This window comes from Neopsephotus bourkii, unplaced genomic scaffold (genome assembly GCF_033783945.1).
Source record: "Neopsephotus bourkii isolate Nb327-2 ecotype Australia unplaced genomic scaffold, CSIRO-AGI_Nbou_v1 NB_1473, whole genome shotgun sequence".
NCBI classification, from domain to species: domain Eukaryota; kingdom Metazoa; phylum Chordata; class Aves; order Psittaciformes; family Psittacidae; genus Neopsephotus; species Neopsephotus bourkii.
The window spans coordinates 269,252-291,265 of NW_026901949.1; the positions used below are offsets into that span (position 1 = coordinate 269,252).

Consider the following 22,014-nt stretch of genomic DNA (forward strand, 5'->3'; position numbering starts at 1 on the left):
CGAGTGGTTTTATTACCCACATATAATGGAATGATAATATTCCATTTGATGCGTGAAAGAGTCAACTTTTAGTTTTAGGTGAGCCTCATTCTGTTCTTCCTGCTTCTTTGTTCAGCTTAGAGAATAAGCATCAATAACTTAACATTTTTCCAAGAAACAGCATCACTTTATATGCAGCAGAAATAAGCTTATGGGGTTGGTGAGGAGGTGCCTTTGCTTTCTTTCTTTTTTGCTACTCTTGTGTTCTGTATTCATTGTCTGTGTAACAGGTACTTCTTAGAGCTCTTGAAAGAATTTAATACCTTATTTTATTTTTTTGTTAAGACAGTGATTAGGTCATTCACAAAATAACTTGCAAAAGAAATACTCCAGCCAGCTTGTTTCCTCTTAAATCCGTAATTCTGATTTAATGTCCTGAATGAATGCAGATCAAATTCAGCATGTTCTGCTACACATTACCATTGTGCATATAAAATCGTGGTTGTTTAATTTCTTTTTCTTTTTGCCATGTATCATCAGTACAAGTTTTTTTAATGACTTTGATAGCATTTACAGGAACATAAGGAAGCAAAAAATACAACCTGTTTTATACATAAAATCAAGAATAAGAATTTGAAAGTCTGATTTTATCTGTCAAGAATTATGGGCTCTTCTTTAACACTTCTGAAGAGGAATTATGCAAGTTCCATTTTTTGTAATCTTAATATGTTGCATCTCTCTTCCACTGGTATTTTCTTCGTTACCTGTGTGGGAATAATGAAGGGATGTTTTGATGACACTTGACTGAAAAAAACATGGAGTTTCCTATGTAAGAAAAATAATTTTTTTATGGAATGCTGTTTTCAGGCTTTGAACAAGGTCATTAGTGTTTTCCATATGGGAGGAGACTGCCTTGATCACACACTTTCAGTTCAATTGTTTTAACTTTGACTTGATGTGGATTCCTGGTTTAGGAACTATATGTAATTCTGCCATTCATTTAATGAAGTAAGGCTTCAATAGTTCAATCTCACAATGAATAGACATATGGTCTTTATTTTTCATGAATCCAAATAAATGTATTGTTGCCATCTTAGCTGATAGACATTGTTTATTTAGTGAAAAATGAGGTGACTTTTCCATTACAGCTGGGAATCTTGGAATATCCACAGCCTTCCCAAAGTTACCATGTTCAGCCTCAATCTAACAGATGCGTAAGTGCATTACACAAACTTACAGATTTATTGTTTCTTATGGAAACTGAACTGCTAAGCTCCTGATGTGAAGAAGTGACTGGTACTGAGGCATTTCCATTCCTGTCTCTATCTTTTGGATATTAAATTTGACACTCAGCTGTCATCCATCGTGCCCAGCAGGGAGCTGAAAGAAGCCTCACTGTGGTTGTCAGTCAGCAGACTCTGAGTCAGCATGCATACACAAAGAGTTGCTGAATATTTTTTTAACCTTTTATACAAAGACCAGATGCTAAGCTGAAGGACAAAGTTCCTCCTTTGGTCTTCACTACTACATGTACTTGGTGCTCACTGACACACTCAGGTGGCAATGCAGCACTTTCCCTGATTGTGAAAGGTGTGGTTAAGATTTACCTAACAGTGATTCCTTGTGAGGGGAATGTGGCAGCAGGTGGATCATCTGGCCAAATGGCTTAATACCAGAACAGACTGCAAGAGAGCTCCTCATCCAGACCAGATGGGAAATTCCATTTTCAGAGGTAGCTCTGGGAGTGATGGAGCTACCATAGTAAAACCCTGGAACTCATTGCAGCTCAAGAGTCATATCTAAAGCAGTAGTGTACTTTCTTCTAATGAAAAGGAAAATAACTCCTAGGTTTTTAACTAAGTTGAAAGCTTCATTGGATATATATATATATGTTTTGGAAGATTATAACAGATTTTTTTTTGTTGAAAAATAGAATATCTGAAGCTGCCAAATCTCACTCAACAGAAAGAGATTGCTGATTTAGAAGTGGCTCTGCAATATTTTTCCTCTTTTTATTTCGCTCTCCTGACATTTTTTTGACTTCGTTCATCAAGTTGACCTAAAGTGAAAAAACATGAAAAATCAGCAAATTGCTTAGCCTGATTTCCATAAATATTGTCTAAGGAAAGGCAGCTCATTTGCATGCTGATCTTTTTCATTCTGCTCTCTCTTGTTACAAAGCCCTGAGTAATACCACAGGATGCATTTCCTCTGTCTTGCTGAAATCCAAACCACTGCCTTTCTCGAGTATCATCAGATCTAACAGGGTTAAAGCATTATTTCAGTAATACACAACTTTGTGTATTGGGAAGTGGTAGTGCATATAGAAATACTTGTTCTTTATTAATTATGCCAGCACTTGGGAAAATGCTGGTGGGAAAGATTTGCATTGCTGCTCATCTCATAAGAGATTTCGGATGACTTCTCTGGACAAATTGTTACCCAAAATGACTTTACGACATGGCAGTAATAGGGAATGTTTATGCATTCAAAGCAGAATTCGGGCCAACATAACTAATTGTGTTGGTAGGGTAGCACAATGCTCACCATAAAACAACAATTCCCTTGCACGCCAGGGAGCAGGTTAATTAAGGGAATGATGAGTCTTTGTAAAATCAGATGCAAAATGCAAACAACATTTTTCTTATATTAAAAAATCAAGGCAGTGCAATAGACCTTAATGCATTTGTGTTGTGTTTCCTGGGAAATCTTTCTATATCACTCTTGGAGATTTGAGCAGCAGGTTCCGTTTTCATAACTTACTGCCAAAACTCAACAATGTCAACTGGCACTAACGGTATTTAGACCTCAGTGCCCTGACAAGTTGTAAATCTGTTATTTTTGTATGAACAGATTTCTGACCTTACAAATCAGATTAGAAACTGGTCCTGATTTTGAACAGCAAGTTTTTAAATAAAGAGGTCATTTTGTCTCATTTGTTAGGGGATAAAAAAGCCCAGAGTGTTGTATATAGTGTGAAACAGCAAAACCCCTTTAGGTTTTGGAGTTTTCTTCACAGAAACCACAGCTAACTTGGTCCCTGGAAAACACTAAGTTCATTCCGAATTTGAGAATTTTAGATTATTCTTAATAATTAGATTTAGAAAATAGGATCTCAGCCCATGCAAGTTGAATGTTTACCTCACTGAGAAGCAGATTATCAGCAGAGAAAGCGAGCAAGTTAGTCTTTTTTTTCTTTCTTTTTTTTCCTTTTTTTTTTTTTCCCAAAATAATTCAATAGTAAATAAATGCTTATTTCCAAATATTAAGTTGGGGCTTGATTGCTGTGAAAGCAATGGTTATTTTCATGGGTTTGGAATATGAAATGGAAAGAATAAGTGTTGAAATGTAGAAGAGGCAGAACTCCTGGTGGCATGGTTGGGTTGAGAAGTAAGTGGTGGACTATGAAAGAGTAGTCAGGGCAAGGAGGTCACCTTTTAGGTAGCAGCTCCTGTTGTTATGTTGTCCCAGGCTGCTGTGTCTCCAGTATCTTCCACTTCCACTGACTGCTGTAAGCTTAGACTTGCTTTCCAGCACTGGCTGGGCACCAGTGGTTTGCTACTACCGGCTCTTTCATATAATCAATTCGATGCTAACCGCTGGTTTGGTTTGTATAATCAGTCCTAACAGCTAAGGGACAGTGGTTTGCAGTAAAACCAGGTGACTGTTGGGTTCTCCCTTCCTTCTCCACTTTCCTTTTCCATGTTGGTCTTTTAATTCTCTTTTGTAAGCCACAAAACAAGGCAGGTCCTTCTCCATTGTGGTGTTGCATGTTAACTCCATTTTGCTTTGTTTATAGCAGGTGTCAAAACTCATTGCTTTGCATTGTAATCCCACCCTATCAAAATGGGATTGATTACTACTTAGAAGCATCCCTTGCAAAGTGATGCTTACAAATATATTTATGTTGACATATCTGCGGCCAGTGACTGTTTAATCTTATCCAAAACCACAGTTGTTTCACTGCTGCCTCTCTTCCGTGTTTGTTGATTGATAGTCACATACTGTGAATTTCTGTGATGTACATGTTCAAAATCATGTGGAAGAAGGATGATCTTTGCCATGTTTCTACAATCCATTATAATACAGTGTCTGGATCCTTGTCTGAACTACCAAGTGGCCTTGCCTTAAAAATGGTAGGAATTAAGAGGGTAGAAAACTGTAGTTGTTTTTAGCGTGACTGTCCAAGCTGCCCTTGGACAGGAGGTATAAATACTGTTGGTGGTTTGAGTACTAGTGCACAGAACTTGTTTGTAGCTGGCTCTACACTGTAGCAGCAGATGTGCTAGAATATTATTAAAGAAATGGATTGGAAAACTAGTAAAACAAATAATTGTGAGTCACATAAGAATAATTTCAAAAGCATTCTCCCATCAGCTCCTCTGTTACTGGCCCTGATGCTACTTTGAAAACCAGAATAATCAGTTTCTTAGCTCTGATTTTTACATGAAATTGGTCTGAGAAATATTCTACCTTGCACTGAAGTACTAGATTTCATTTGCTGGTTTTAATATTAATCTGTGCCTTACCTACCTATGTCTCATCTGAAATAAGAGACCATGAAGAACACACATTTAGAAGGATGTGGTTAATTTTCTTATATTCATAACGTTTCACGAGAGAGAATATTCCTTTGGTTTGCTCAGGTTTGCAAAACTGAGGACCGTATTTCTGTTTAAACTCAGGAGGCAAGAATCTCTGTTTTTAATCCGCGGGCTCCCTCTGGTGGCCTAGGATGTGCTCGGCACCAAGAGCTTGATTATTGTAGAAGCTAAGTGAAAGTTACTTGCAAATCGATTTAGTGACGTTGTCAACAGTGTCTCCTAACTTCTTCTTTAGTTAATGAGAGAATTGTGCTCTCCCTAATAGCAATAATAGAATGAATACTGGCATTATGATGAATCAGTGTTGCAGGTCTAGTTTTATCTTATTCAAGTGTCAATTTAGAGATATTTCAGCAGGGCTGAAAGCAATGAACTTTAATAATATTTACAAATAAAATCCGTCAACTTGCATATCCAAATAACCACTGTCTAATCACACTGAGCTGTCATCTTTATTTCTCTGACACCTTTGTGCTCTGCTTTCACCTCCTACTGGTCATACTACATCTTAATCAGGCTATTTGCCTATTGTATTTGACAATGGAGAAAAATGATCTTTGCATTAATAATATTAGGTTAGAAACATGTTAGTATTGTAAACTGCATAGCAAATTTGAGGCTCTAGAGTCATAAAGCCCACCTTGTAGGTAAGAATTGTATCAGTTCAAGAGGTCACTTTACTTTTGCCTCAAGTTTTAAACTTGTATCTAATTTTTTTTTAACAAATTTTTGGCAGAGTTGAAGAGAAATTTTTGTGTTTCAGCTTCCCAGTCTTGCTTTTTTTTTTTAACCTTGAATTTATCAACATGAACAAATGTTTACATAGCTGAAGAAATGCAACATGTATTCTACAGTCGTCCTTCCTTTAATGCTCTTAATGCATATGTATATTGTAGCAGACCCAATAAAAGAAAGAAAAATTCTTCAGCTCTAAGTGATTTGAGTAGATGACTTGTAGCTTGCCTTGAAGCGTCACAAACCTTCACATACTTGGACAAAAGATTTTCACATTAACTTCATGCTTGTTTTGTGCTGATGTGACTACAGAATATCACAGTGACTCAAGATAAGCAGGTCCAACAGATTTATTCACAAGATCTTTTAGAAAAGACAGGCCCAGCAGGTGGGAAGGGGGAGCTGCCCTTTACATTAGCGATATGCTGGAGAGTATGGAACTGTGTCTGGGGACTGGTGAGCAGTTGACAGAGAGTTGTGGGTCAGGATTAAAGGGAAAACAGTGATGGGGAACATTACTGTGGGGATCTGTTACAGACCGCATGATCAAGGAGAACCTGCGGATGAAGCACTCTATAGGCAGATAGGAAAAGCTTCATGCTTGCAGGCCCTTGTTCTTATGGGTGACTTCAACCACCCTGACATCTGTTGGAATGACGGTACGGCCCGGCACAAGCAATCCGGGAGGTTCCTTGATTGTGTGGAAGACAACTTCCTTCTGCAAGTAATAGAGGAGCCGACAAGGAGAGGTGCCATGCTTGACCTCGTGCTCACCAACAGGGAAGGGCTCGTTGGAAATGTGACGCTCCAGGGCAGCCTTGGATGCAGCGACCACGAGATGGTCAAATTCGAGATCCTCAGGACAGTGAGAAGAGCGTGCAGTAAGCTCACTGCCCTGGACTGCAAGCGAGCAGACTTTGGCCTCTTCAGGAACCTGCTTAGTAAGGTTCCATGGGATATAGCCCTGGAGGGCAGGGGGACCCAAGACTCTTGGTTGGTCTTCAAGGATCACCTGCTACAAGCTCAGGAGTGTTTCATCCGAACAAGAAGGAAGTGCAGCAGGAGGGCCAGGAGACCTCCTTGGATGGATAAGGAGCTGCTGAGGAAAATTCAAATGAAAAAGAGGCTTATAAAAAGTGGAAGCAAGGCCAGGCAGCCTGGGAAGAGTACAGGGATGTTGTCCGGGAAGCTAGGGACCAGGTTAGGAAAGCTAAGGCCCAGTTAGAATTAAACTTGGCTAGGGATATTAAGGATAACAGGAAGGGATTCTATAGGTATGTAGCAAATAAAAGACAGACTAGGGACAAGGTAGGCCCCCTCAGGAAGTTGTCAGGAGACTAGCTACACAGGATTTGAAGAAGGCTGAGGTTCCGAATGACTTCTTTGCTTTGGTCTTCACTGGCAAAGGCTCTGACCACCCCACCCAAGTCTTGGAAGGCAGATGCAGGGACTGTGAGAATGAAGACCTTGGGCCCACTGTAGGAGAGGATCTGGTTCGAGACCATCTTAAAAATCTAAACGTGCACAAGTCCATGGGACCTGATGAAATCCATCCGCGGGTCCTGAAGAAGGTGGCGAATGAAGTTGCTAAGCCACTGGCCATCATATTTGAGAAATCATGGCAGTCAGGTGAAGTTCCTGATGACTGGAAAAAGGGAAATATAACCCCCATTTTCAAGAAGGGGAAAATGGATGACCTGGGGTACCACAGAGCAGTCAGTCTCACCTCTGTGCCTGGCAAAATCTTGGAGCAGATTCTCCTGGAAGGCATGCTAAGGCACATGAAAAACAGCAGGGTGCTTGGTGACAGCCAGCATGGCTTCACTAAGGGGAAATCCTGCCTGACCAATTTGGTGGCCTTCTATGATGGGGCTACGGAACTGATGGACAGGGGTAGAGCAGTTGATGTCATCTACCTGGACTTGTATAAAGCGTTCGACACTGTCCCACACGACATCCTTGTCTCTAAATTGGAGAGGCATCAATTTAATATCCACTCGGTGGATAAAGAATTGTCTGGATGGCTGCACACAAAGAACTGTGGTCAATGGCTCAATGTCCAGCTGGAGACCAGTAATGATGGTGTCCCTCAGGGATCGGTGTTGGGACCGGTCTTGTTCAACATCTTTGTGGCTGACATGGACAGTGGGATTGAGTGCGCCCTCAGCAAGTTTGCCAGTGACACCAAGCTGTGTGGTTCAGTTGATACGCTGGAGGGAAGGAATGGCATCCAGAGGGACCTTGACACGCTTGTGAGGTGGGCTGATGCCAACCTCATGAAGCTTAACCATGACAAGTGCAAGGTCCTACACCTGTGTCGGAGCAATCCCAGGCACAGCTACAGCCTAGGCAGAGAAGAGATTCAGAGCAGCCCTGAGGAGAAGGACGTGGGGGTGTTGGTCAATGAGCAAATGAACATGAGCCGGCTTCAGTGTGTGCTTGCAGCCCAGAAAGCCAACTGTATCCTGGGCTGCATCAAAAGGAGCGTGACCAGCAGGTCGAAGGAGGTGATTCTGCCCCCTTACTCTGCTCTTGTGAAACCTCACTTGGAGTATTGTGTGCAGTTCTGGTGTCTTCAGCATAAAAAGGACATGGAACTGTTGGAACAAGTCCAGAGCAGGGCCACGAGGATGATGAGGGCACTGGAGCACCTCCTGTATGAAGACAGGCTGAGAAAGCTGGGGCTGTTCAGCCTGGAGCAGAGAAGGCTGCGTGGAGACCTCATAGCAGCCTTCCAGTATCTGAAGGGGGCCTATAGGGATGCTGGGGAGGGACTCTTCATTAGGGACTGTAGTGATAGGAGAAGGGGTAATGGGTTAAAACTTAAAACAGGGGAAGTTTAGATTGGATATAAGGAGGAGATTTTTTCCTGTAAGGGTGGTGAGGCACTGGAATGGGTTGCCCAGGGAGGCTGTGAAAGCTCCATCCCTGACAGTGTCCAGGACCAGGTTGGACTAAGCCTTGGTGATATGGTTTAGTGTGAGGTGTCCCTGCCCATGGCAGCGGGGGTTGGAACTTGATGATCTTAAGGTCCTTTCCAACCCTAACTATTCTGTGATTCTATGATCTGCAGTGCAGGTAGGGGCAGAGCTGGCAGAGGGTTTTGTACTTTTATGGCAATGCAAAACAAGCAGCGGACTGGTGTAAGATGCTTTCACTTGAGAATGTCAGCCTTTTATTTCAGGGTCTGAGCTTATAATAAATGAAAATAACTGAAACAGTCTCTAGCATTTTCATTTCTGTTAGAAACTGTATGTAAATTTGTAACAAGAGAGATCCCACTAGTGAAATACCGAATTCTACAATTCATTCAGAAATGCACTTCTAGAAGTGCTAATTTAGGGGTTCCTCTTGGCTCCACTTAAAGAAAGTATTGACAGTTATGTCTTATGAAGGAAAACTAGGTTTGGGAGAACTAATTAGAGCAATTCTCTCAATATACTTATTGTGCCAAAGGCACAAATGTGAACTTTTCATATGAGCAGAGGATATAAGATGTATGTGAGAAGCATTAGATCCTTTGCTGCTAAAAATTAATCTGACTTGTATTACAAGGACAATTGAAGTGAATAGAAATAAAGTATAATGCATGAGTCAATAAAGTCTGTATTTACTAAGAATTTACTATTTTATGTATACTACATCCACTTAAAGTGGTGTTTGCTGTTCATTTTTTTTCATGCTATGCTCTTGGTCACCTGCTTCACCATCTGTGCAAATCATCTATCCTAACATCTACTAGTTCTCTGTTCATTATATTTAAATTTACAGGGACTGAAATTATTTCTGAGCTCAAATATCTAGCCTCTGTGACACCAGCACTCTGACGTATGCAGGCAGCTTGACACTTGTCAGTAGAAAGTAGCTTTAACATGTAATGCTTAAATAGACAACCTGAGAGGAACCCAGCACTGTTAACGTGCTTTACTGACTCAACAAGCACCTTGAAATCATGGTAATAATGTAACTTTTTGTACCTTCTTCCTCCCACCCTCCCCCCAATAATTAAGCTTATTTAATGTTTAGATTGTAATGTACATTGAGCTTATAGTGAGGATTGGCTTTTTGTGATAGTATGTCTTGTGATGTCTTTTTCATTAAAGTAATGTAAGTCTTTTATTTTTTTTCTCTTTTCTGCAAAGGTACTTGGAACACCAAATGAAGATACATGGCCTGGAGTTCACTCTTTACCCCATTTCAAACCAGGTAGGTTGAAGTACCAAGTTCAACCAAGTTCTCTTCCTGGAAATACGGGACACAGATAACTGCATCCCTGACCACAAGCATCAAAATGACCTGGTACGCAGTGCACAAACCATAGTGCAGTACTTCTAGCTGCTTACCTTTTATTGTGCTCACAGTGGGATTTTTTTTTCATTTGTTTAATTTATTTGCTTTCTTTTTCATTGTCTCCTGTTTATTACAGCATGAGCCCTGACCTGCTTGCATTCTTTAGCCGCTGAGTATCGTACCTTTCAGATAGGCTGATTCCCAGTCAGTGTTACTTTTCCACAGACCAGTCTGAACTTTGAGGAATACTAAAGGAAGCTAAAGAGTAAAGACGTTGTGAAAGCTGTATTTACTCCTAGGTTATCTGCTAGTACTTTTCTACAAAGGTTCAAATTTTTAATGTGCATTATACTTGAAGTTGTCATTCTGCAACCATTCTGGAAAAGCTGTTTCACCATCTGATGCCTTAGTGTGAGAGGGAGCAGTTTGTTCCCTAGAAATTAGAAGTACATGGTCAGCTTTGTTATGCATGTATGCGTACATATGTGATTACTTAGTCTTGTTAACTTTTGAGTGGGGATCTTAGAAATACTGGTTTTTAAACATGCCAAACAGGCAAATCAGTAGGAAATATGCTGGTTGTTGGGGTGGTGAAATACTGGAATGGGTTGTCCAGAGAGGCTTGACATCTCTATCCTGTTCAAAACCTGACTAGACAGGGCCAGAGCAGCATAAACTTGTTGGACCTGCTGTGAATGGGCTTGGACTAGATGGTAAAGAGCTGGTTACTAGATGCTTTCAGATGAAGCACTTAATTGGCTCCCAGTGTACTAGGATGAGTCTTACCATGTATATAACCCTATGACTAAAGTCTGGAAGTGAGTGACAGAAGTGACCCAGGAATACAATTTCAGATGTTTCTGTCCTTGCAGGCCTCTCATGAAACCCTGGTTCTCTTTGCTGCAGATGATAATCCCGTCATCTTTTGTCATAAACTGTAACAGCCTGGATCCTATGCCATTTAAACCTAATTTTCAAGTTATTTTATAGGTGAACATAAAGATTTCCTTGTCATTCCAGCCTTTCTTCTTTGTCAGATCTGCAGGACCATAGTGGCTCCATTGGGGCAGCAAAGAGACAGGAGATGTGGCATAGGAGCTGAAAACGACAAACTGATTTAGTCAGCTCTCAAAATCAGAGAAATGAGATACAGAAACAAATATATTGTAGGACATACCCTGATAGAAACACAAAGCCTTGAGAAAAGAGAAGGCAGGTAACTTTCTTTCACATTGCTTTTCAGTCTCTGTCCTAATGCTGTCTTACTACTGCATAGTGCACCCACTCTCTGGTGTTCTGTAGAGAATTAGTACATCTTTCAAATACAGTTTTTCACTGAAATACTAAAACCACTACAATTTTCTTCCCTAAATCAGTGTGTCATTAAGTTTACAAGGTTTTAAGTTTCTCATTCTTGGTACCTATTAAAAGGTGGGTATACACATGGAATACAGTTACAAAAATACAGTGTTTTTTAACACCAGTCCAAAGACATTGTTTTTATCCAAAAATAGTGAAGAGAAGGGGAAAACCTGGAGATGTCAGTACATGCTCTTTGGTTTGGTCTTGATTTTATTCTTCTGTGTGATACAGGAAAGTTTTGAACAGTAGATGGCAGCCAAGAAATTTACTGGTTTCATTTTTCTGTTTGGCTTCCAAGTGTGTTGGGGGATGTGGGTTTATTACCATAGAAGAACATCATGAAATAAATCCACAGTAGGCACTCCATTAAATCTAATTTTTATACAAGCATTGTGTTAGATGTGCTTTTATTTTCTCCATCCCAGACTATGGATTTTGTCAGCTATGGATACATAATATTTATACAAATGCAGAATGGGGACAGAAAGAAAGATGCCTCCAAGTTAGAAAATGGTCACTCGGTATTTTCACCATTTCTGCATGGTGTGGTCTTTGTTCTCTCTGATCCTTTCCACATCTGTGAAGTATGTAGATATGCAAGTCAGAGTAATTGCTATTCTCGCTGGCAATTATTTAATCTTTCCAAGGCCTGTTAATGCAAAGCACTGAGCTCCTTAATTCCTGTACGCTGTGCAGGTCTAAGAGCAGTCCAAAGGAAAAAGCCCTCTTTGTATACTTAGTGTGTTCTGCACATTTTGTACCACCCTATATCCTTCATGGCTTTTTTTTGCCTTATGGGTCCTCATTTTCTGATTTTGGAAATTACAGCAATAGAAAGCGTAATCACAGAACAGTTTGGGTTGGTAGAGACCTTAAAGATCTTCCAGTTCCAACTGCCCTGCCATGGGCAGGGACACCTTCCACTAGACCAGGTTACTCAAAGCCTCGTCCAACTTGGCCTTGAACACTTCCAGTGATAGGGCATTTACAGCTTCTCTGGGCAACCTGTTCCAGTGCCTCATTACACTTGTAAAGAACTTGTTCCTATTACCTAATCTAAATTTCCCCTCTGTTGGCTTAAAGCCATTCATTCCCCCTTGTCCTGTCACTACATGCCCTTGTAAAAAGTCTCTTTCCAGATTTCTTGTAGGCTACCTTTAGGTACTGAAAGGCTAGTATATGATCTCCCCGGACCCTTCTCTTCACCAGGGTGAACAAGCCTATCTCTCTCAGCCTGCCTTCATAGGAGAGGTGTTCCAGCCCTCTTCATGGCCCTCTTCTGGATTCGCAGGTCCATGGCCCTCTTGTCTTTTAGAGGCCCAAGAGCAATCTAACTTGACAACCAAAACTTGGCTTATATACCCCAAAACCAAGTAATTGGACATTATGCTGATGAACCGTGGAATGGTTAGAGAAGAAAAATGCATCACCTTTAGGATCATACTGGTTTGTGCAGAGCCACTAAAGCATGCTCTGCATGAAGTGCTCACCTAAGGGCTGGGCTTGGAATTACACTATTTGTGCATCCTGTTAGGGTAAGTGGAGCTGTTTGGTCCTGCTTACCAGATTCTCTGTTGGTTCTTAAAAAAATGCTTTCCTTCATGCCATTCGGTACACAAGGATTTCTGGCTATGGGGAGGCTGCATTGTCTGCTTTCCCAGATGCTGAGCCAGCCATGTGCCCTCCCTGTCAGTCTGAAAATGTTACACCCTAGAGAAAATTTCCCCAGTATACGGAACTGAAAGAGTCTTCTCCACCAACTGACTTCTTTGGAGCAAAAATGGAGCTTAATGCTTTAATAGCACATTTAAGATGACTTAATCTTTTCCTTTCCTTCGCAGAAGAATGCAGGAGAAAACCTGAAATGCCATGCCAAATCTGAGCCAATTCCATTTTTCTTTAAGATTTGAGAAATTACTGCATATAAATATTATATGGGTTTAAGTAACTTCTGTGCTTTGTGTGTCTTTCTGAGCTTTGAGACCGATAGCTGCAAACTCTAAGTGTGTGACAAATTGAGAAGTGCAAAGAGCACTGGTGATAAGGATATCAACATCCACTCAGACAAGGCTTTGATGCTGTAAACTAAGTTGTGTAAGCATAAACATAAACATAAGGCCTTGAACAGAAGTATCAATGATAAATAGTTACTATAGTTAAAAAATGCTGAGCACATTAAATACCTGTGAAGTTGGGAAGCCTATTGAGAGTAGAAACAAAATTTCATTGTGTTTCTTTTTGCATACAGACTTAAATAACTAATTTTCATGCTGTAATTTCATAGGGCACAGTCCTGTGCTGCAGAGAGCAGTTTACTGGGAGAGAGGTGTCTGAAAAGCATGGCATTAGTCTCTTCTCTAGCACAGTGGCCAAGGGTCTGATTATTATGGAAAACAGTCAGTGCATGAACAATGAAGATCTCTGATACCTTAATATGTGGGAGCATGTCTGAGGCTCAGTAATAAATGTGTTCCTGAATCTAGCTGTGGGTGGCTGTGCGTCATCTAAACACCTAACCTCAGTGATTTTAACAGTCTGTAATTGTGAAAATAAAAGTCATAATTTGTTTTGCCATTTAAAAAGTAAGAAAATAACTTGTATTTTATCTGCCTGCTTTGAGATCTTTGATTATTTTCTGTCTTATAAATATTCTGAGTAATATGGGAAATGTTAAAGCTAAAAGGTGGCCTGGCCTTTGAGTCTCAGTCCTCTCAGCTTGTGTTTGCACTTGTGCACACAGGCACAAATGAGTGAGTCTTCCTGTATTCACATATCACCAAAGAAACCTAGTCATTCAGCACCACTGTGAAAGTAAATTATCTGCCCTTAAAGAAGAAGGCAGTTCAGGGAAATTATGAAGAAGTGTTAGTTTCTGTTTCAATGAAACCTTGAGGTTTCATCCAGCTTAGAAACTTCATGTTACAGGTATTGGACAGAGGCACTCTAAGTGATGAATATGACCCTCTGACACATGACTAGGAGAACCTGTTTTCACTATTTATTCTTTTGTTACTTTAAGAAATATGTACATTTGCTGTACTAAACCAGATCCAATACCTATCATATCACAGGACCAATATCTCCAAGAACAAAATGAAAGTAGGCATCTTCTGTGTCTCATCTGCATGAGTAGGGATGAAGCAGCGTTCCAAAGTAAGTTGCTTCCTTACCAGTCTTGTGTTTGAGTCTTCCTGATTTTTGTGTATTAGTCTATCCATTGTCATTAAGTCTCCCATTTCTCTTAGTCTGGAGTCTTACCTTTTCTTCTCCAGCCATTTCTCCGAGATTCAGAGTCCTGTCCAAATAATCGAGCAAGATAAGCTTTTGGGTAAACATCTGCACTTAAGTTTTCACTTTTCCTACATTCTCAATTAGTCTTTGGGACTGATGCTGCATAACCTTTATCCTGGGAAGTTAAATCAAATTTTATCAGAAAGTACTGTCTGTGAGCAAAGTGGGAGAAGGTAAGATAAGCTCACAACAGAAGATATATGAAGTAATAGTGGCCATGAAAAGATGGTAACAGTCAAGGAAAAGTAACCTGTTAGGAAGGTGAAGAAAACATAAGAATGCTTTGTAATGTTCATTAGGCATCAGTTTCCTTATAGTACAGTTTCTAGGTGAAAGTATTGAATAACATACTTAATCTTGGATGATGTAGGAGCCCGAACCTTACTATATTCAACAGATGATCAGATAAAATATGAAGTCATACACCTGAAAAGGTGACATTGAGACAATGGAAACACCTACTGAGCACTGGTTTTTAAAAGAATATCCCTAAAGGGAGGATGAAAAGAGTTAAGAGGAAGAAATTCTCCTTAAGGAGAAAGTGGAAGACAAAAAGAAACTAGAGCAAGAAAACAGCATTCCTAGGAAATACTGCACAACATGGAGTCTGCCACAGATTGACAGATACCTTATGGATTTATTAAACAGTCATGAGTCTATGACTGACAAAACCACCGCCGAGCTGGTGTTCTGACTCAGGAATTCTGCTTTGCTTCCCAAGTGATCAGTAAATACGGATTCGGTTTAGAAATATGATCTGCCTACCTGCAACTTAACAGATGATTGATAACCAAGGTTTTTCAAAGGATTAAGTCTCACTTATAGTAGGGCTGGACTGAGAGACTAAACTGCTTTGGCACAAACCCATGGAAATACTGTATATGAGGACATACGGCTTTTCAAATTTTCGTAGGAGTTTTTCACCAAAACCTGTCAACAATTCCATTAGATGCTGGATCAATATCTTGTTCGTTTATATCCACGCTGATGCCAGTGAATGTTCCCAGGTGATGTGGGAGTCACTGCAGTTAAACTGTTAGAGCAGCCTCTGGCATGCCTTTAGCTCATGCCAACTAGCACTTCCTGGGCATGGTTTGGGGATGAGTGTGGGCTTGGGACCATTCCCTGTAAGGAGTTCCCACCTCCTGTATTGGAGGACTGAAGTGGAAGGGTGCTGCAGCAGTCTGCACAGGACAGTAGTGGTGTCTCAGTCAATGAACAGTCTTGAACCTATTTAAATTACTGGTATAGAGGTAGTTGCCAAGAATTTGAGTACTTGAAGAAAGGAGAGAGGGATCTTTAAATGAGAGCTAATTTCAAATTTCTCCTGCTCTTTAGTTTTAGCAGAATTGTAATATTTGGTGTTTTCTCAAGTCTGTGGTGTCCGCAACCCAAGGGAAGGAGAGCCATTAGTGTTTTCACCATACTTTAAACAAAATTGCATGAAACTGGAATGTTAAAGTTACTATTATATATGCAAGGGAGCTAGGGTGAGCACTGGTAAAAAGTGGAACCATCTAATATAAAAGTCCAGTGCTTTAGACAATGCTAGCTATTAAAAATACAATTTCTGCTCATGCTCATGGCAGTTTAGAAAACAGCATCTATTCTTCCTGTTTACATGACCTGTGCTCTGCTAAAGCAGGTGCTTTTGGAAGGGAGGAGAGGAGAGGCCATGGGGATGGAGGCTGGAGAGTTGAAATAATTTTTCTCAAAACATTTGGCATAAAAAATAGCAAAGTTTAACTCATTATTGTGATAAAACTCCAGTAAAATCCCTAACTGAACATTAGTGCTGCAAACTGCTTGTGAATTTGCTTGTCAGGATGGATGCTTGTCTTTGTCTTTTACTAACCTAATTTAAATATGTTTTGGATTGAATCTTTAATAAAAATAGTTTATGAGTCTTGCATATCACAATACAGTGTTAGTCACTTCAGACTTTTAATTTAAATGTAAAGAAAACCCTGTTAAAGAAATGCATTAGACTTTTCAAAATATTAATTATGATGATGTTTAAATATTTGCATTTCAGCTAATCACATTTGGTTTTAAATAGAAAAACATTAATCAAGGAATGCATATTAGCCATCATGTTGTGATTAACAACATAAAAAATGCCTTGAAGTCAAACTGCATTTCAAGTTCTTTGGTTTATACTAGAAGCTGATTATCAATAGTGCTAAAAAGGAGCTAAAAAATCAAAATGTAGTCTGCTTCTAATTTCATATGTAGCTTTTCATGCCTATTCTAGGTCCTTTCAAGGCAAATGTGGCAAAGGTACAATAGTTCATGTGTTTTTCCGACTGATAAAAGAGAAAACCCCCCCATCTTCTTTTATGTTACTTAAAATGCAAGCGCTTATTTTTTCAATTCTCACAGCAGACCAGTGGTTGCTTCAGTGGTCTGCTAATAAGCTCACTAGTGGGTTCTACTGAAATTCACTTCTGTTTGAACCTGCCCTTGATGCAGGGCTGTCAGATGGAGCGTGTTTATCAGGCAGATAATGATGTTTGCAGTGGAGAGCATGTAAGTATATATGCAGGCACACAAGTGAGTATGCATGTATAACAGAGTTGCTGTAGAGCAGCTGTCTAAAGGGAATGAGAAATAGAAGGGAACAGAAATTCTTTATGTAAGAAATAGAAATACTGTTGTTTCTAAGACCACTTAATACAGCTGGGTGTCATGGATGAGCTTTCTGGCACAGGTTTCTTTTCCCCTTTAAGTCTTCAAGCTGCGTACAGTTTGTAACAGTTGTTTTAAGAACATAATTTTATTGATGCATCAGGTTTGTCTAATCAACCGGCTCAAGAAATTTACTCCCCCTCTTCCCTTTGGTTTCTCACTTTTGCTTCCATTTTGCAGCGTTATTCCAGCAGCTTTGTTGATGCTACTGTTTGTAGGGCACAGCCCTAAAAACTTCCTTGGCACACAAGGCATTGAGTAAGCTGTGCTGCAAGGTCTTGAAGCAAAACTCAAATCCATTTACTGACAGCATAACATTTGTATAACAACCACCCAACATCTCTGTGTGGGTTGTGTGTAGTACCCGGCAGAATAATGAATCTGGGCTCTGAGGCTGGGCTTCTGAAGATGTGGAGTAATACGTTAGCCTACTCCTTTTCTGTACTCTTTAAAATTTTAAGAGTGCATGGTTTGCTACAGGAAGATACTGCAATTGGTACTTCTTTCCAGTAAAAAATATGAATACTTTACGTTTGCTCTTATTTATGAAATCCTGTCTAGGGATCTTTTTACACAGCATTTGATTATGAACATGCCACTTAATTAATCAAGTTTCTCTAACTTGGCCTTCTAAGAAGCAAATGGTAAACACTCTTAGGTGCTGTGGGATTTAAATAAAACCAAAAATGTCTTCTTTCATTTCACATAAGCAAAAATCACCAATGGCAGTGAAATAAGCACCAACATAAAAAGTCAGATCTGGCTCTTTAACAGTGAGACATGGTTGCTAGTAAGGATGATGACTGTATATTTGGGATAAAAATGCAGAGGATCAGATGTTCTTTTCTGAACTTGTTCCCAAAAGATGTACAAATATTTAAGTGTTTGCATAAAGGAAATTAAAATCACACTTTTTACTTTAAATTTTAGATGAGTTTACTGTGTCGGTCTGCCAGTGTTTTTATTCAAAATAAGCACATTTAATAATAATAATAATCTGAAAAGATTTTAACTCTAGTGTACATACAGTTTGAACTCTGAAAATTCAAAATACGACTGAGATTAAATCTTGATCTGTAAACACACTGCTTTTCAGGCTTCTTAAATCTCAATGCTGATGGGAGTGAGCAGCTGCCTCAGGAAGATGGTGTGCTTCATGTTCTTGAGTGACTTGCGCTGGAGGATGGTTGTGTGAGTGGATGATTATGTGAGCGTTTGCATGAAATTCTTACATGTACCTGTTTGCTTTTCAGTTCTGAGGGAGGGGTAGTAAGTTTACACTACATGGGATTTCTTCCACAAGGATGGACCGAGATTTGAATGTCCTGGACTGCTGCCTTTCATAGTGTATGTCAGGCAAAGGTTCCTTCTGAGGAGAGTGTTTATGGTAATTCTCCAGTATTCCCAGGATCTTGCATACAGTCAAGATCTACTGACTGATGTTACTATTTTTTATGATTGAATCAACAGGAGCATTTGAAAAACAAATACCAGAATTATATGTTGGAAGTATCATAAAATGTAATTTCATGCAGTTGGTCCCAGTCAGATATGCATAGCTTTAGATTTGTTGTATCAAATCCATCTAGTAGTAAAGGACAGAGGCATTTATTACAGGCGTGTGTGAGTCATTCACTCTGACAAGTAACTCAGAAGTAAACCTGGGGATGTAATTGAAGGACTGAATTACAGTTATTAATTGGACACATTTAGGAGATCCTCAGATAAAAGTTGTGAAGTTATGTTATCTCTTTTTTGCTGATACTGTAACTGCAAGATTGATGTTCTAGGTATGTAAGATTGTGGTTTCATGATTTAGGACTTTAAAGAACCCTGCATTGTGATGGAGAAGCTGAAGAACAAGATTATTGCAGCTTCTCTGTTCTGGCAACTCTGAAATCAAAAGCAGCTGGTTTTGTTACTCTCTTTTTCGTTCTCTAAATAAGGATAAATTCAGGAAAGTACTAAGAACTGGCACATACACATGGCTGGGCTTAATTACTACAGTAGTCCCATCTAGTTAGACTGTCCAAGAAAGTTAACAAGACTGGTTGGAGGTATGACCACAGAATTGCGTAGAAATACATGAGCTGTATTTTATTGATGTCATTTCTATTATTTTTTTTTTATATAAAAAAATAAAGTAAGGAGCCTCTAATCTGCTTGGAGTAAATGGGAAAGAGTTGATACCAATAGTTAGGAGAAGCACGGCATGCAGTCACACAGCATATAAATGGAGTGTGAAATAAAGGACTTGGGACTAACATTTGTCTTTCTATAGACAGGGTTTCACCCTAACATTTATCCCGCTAACTTTCTCTCTCTATGACTGATAAATATGGTGTGTAAGGTACTTATTTAATTAAGGCTTAGCCTAGAGTAGTAGACAATAAGGTAGGAAGATCCCTTTGAGAAGTTTGTTCATTTTGCTTATGCATGTCCCCTGTAACAGCATTTACAAAACTGGTTCCAGTGTATCACTTTTTCACTAAAAACTCCTCTGGCATAACAATAGTTCTTGTTTCTTGCAGAACTGAAATGGATCTTTGCACATGAAAGCCTTAAGGCAATTTGGCCAAGTAGTTGACTCTTATGTTTTCCTCCCACAGAGAAAATAGCCTAAAACTCTCACAGCCCAGTCAAGAAAATATGTTGTATATGGTAATTCTCAACTGTTTTAAGTGAATGTAGCTCTGCTGAAGTCTGTGTTGCTGTGCCAGTTTGATCCAGCTCAGTATCTGACCAAAACATATTGCAGAATGACAGATAAAATCAAATTCTGTCTTTCCCCAGGTCTAGCCAGCTTTTCAGTAATGCTTCGTCAGTTCAGTTCTCTTTCCACCCAGTACTTTTTTACACCAAAATAGATTAATGTGCAAATCTGCACTTCATTAGCTGATCTCCCTCCCATGTGTATCTCAGGCTTGTTACGCAGCACTGTCTAGCTGCATCTTATTTTTCAGCCTTTGCCATAAATGAATGGACAGTGTTGAACTACTTACTTATAAAGTATAGAAAGTCTTTATTTTATTCCAGTTCATGTAGGTAAGTATCTGATTGCGTATACGTTTTCAATGCACATTTGTGCATTAAAATTGAATTTGAAATTCAAGGGTGAGCTTGGGCCAGTGCAACTTGGCTATTAACCTTACTGAAGCTCAGGCTTTTCCTATGGAGAGCAGAAGCTGAATTAGTAAACAACAGGTACAATTTGAATTGTAATGTTATTCTCCCTTGTAAGTTTGGGTTTTACTCTCAATGCCAATATGATGCTTGAGCTACTTACTACAGAACATGTACTTCAGTGCAGAAATTTTCTTTGTGCTGTTGGGTATTAAAACATAATCACAGGCACTGACTCCAGAGCCATGTTCCTAGTACTGATCCATGGCTGCATCTAATAATGATCCTGACTACTTCACCCATTTTATTTAAAGACCTGCCTCGGGGCATTGGCACATCTGTAGCAGATGCATTGCATGCATTGCATAATAGAGATAAAAAGAAATGGCACTTCCTATAGTTTTAATCTGAATGCTTCAAGTGTGATAAGTTATTTTGTTGTAATATTTGCACACAGAAAATTGTAAGGCAGTCTCATCAATTGCACATACTTACAATAAAACATATCAGAAATGAGTTCAAATATGTTAAGAAATATGCATAAATTTAGCAATAAGAATATTTCATTTGGAATGATATATTTACAAAGCAATAGATTCTTCTATTAATAAAATGTACCACATTGACTATAATTTATATCTTACAATATCCTAATCCTAACAACAAATTAAAGTTTATAAAGCTGTATGACACAGTTCATAAAAATTCAACCTAATAACTTTAGTCTGTTGAGAGCTACGTAATGATGGCACATCTGTGAGTTGCGGAAAGTCATCTCTTTTCTTAGATAAACTTCTTTATTCTGACAGAGGAGTCAGCTGGGTGCTATTCTAATGGTCATCTACAGTAGTCAGATGTAGAATGTTTTCTTTAGATGCAGAAATGTTTCCTTGGTAATGCCAAAAAAACACAACCCCTCCCAAAAAAAAAAAAAAACAAACAAAAAAAACCCCCAAACCCCCCCAAAAACTTTTAAGCTTTTGTTTCATGCATTTATCTGCATCTAAAAGCCTTTAAGAATATGACCATGTAGTTAGCATTTGTTGGGTTTTGCTAAGAAAGTTACTTGAGTAACTTACATACAATATTACATAAGTGATATTTATATCAGTGCTAAAACTAGTTATAGTCATGTAGCTTCCAGTTTTCAGTACACTTGTCAAACATATCTAAGAGGGAGTGATTTCATTTCTTTAACTGCATCAGTCTGGTTAAAGCAGCAGGGTTTGTAAGTGTGAAGTGGCCCTCAGAGTTTGCAGGTCTGCTGTGTAGTGAAAACTTCCAATAATGAAGTCAACGAGAGTCGAAGTTTCTGCATACATCTTTCCAGTTAAAGTAAAAAAACAACCAACAACCAAACCAACCAAACAAAAAAAAAAAACCCACCAGGTATAACAAACAAAATCATCCACATCAATGCTAGAATTTTGTGTGTACCATAGTTTTGGCATCTGTTGAAGTGAGTATGTATGAAGCATATATGACAACCTTAGAACTGATATAAGTAGAATATATAAATCCAGGAATTTCAATACAACCCCACCCACTACATTTATGCACTTGTTTTGCACAGTAAGATGCATAACTGTGTGTGCATATATGTATATGAAGTACTGTGGTAAGTGTACAATGTGCCTGTTAAATGTCATGCTCATGGGTGGAGAGGAATCAAAATCTTGAGATTTTATGGAGTATTTTGTAAGTTGAGGACTTCTTCACAGCAACTAATGCAATAACACTAAGGCAGTTGAACAGGGCGAGTACCAGTCTATATGTTAGGATTTCAATACAGTGAGGTTTCACGGAAAGTGTTATTATATTCTGCAGCTGTTTTGCATTTGTTTCTTCCTGAGAGGCACTTAGCTCCTTTTCAAAGCGTTAACAGAGTACCGGCTCTTCACTTCAGCAGCAGCTTTCATAGCATCTTCCTCTGCCAACTAGA

General features: G+C 39.2%; 1 protein-coding gene across 5 annotated transcripts in view; it reads left to right on the forward strand.

Annotated features, from left to right (window-relative positions):
- CDK14 (cyclin dependent kinase 14) overlaps positions 1 to 22,014 on the forward strand; it is a 321,875-nt gene that overhangs the window by 214,383 nt on the left and 85,478 nt on the right. For all 5 annotated transcript variants that reach the window (XM_061369041.1, XM_061369045.1, XM_061369046.1 and 2 more), the window contains one exon: positions 9,461 to 9,524. In XM_061369041.1, coding sequence (XP_061225025.1) covers positions 9,461 to 9,524 — 64 coding nt within the window. The remainder of the gene's footprint in view (positions 1 to 9,460; positions 9,525 to 22,014) is intronic.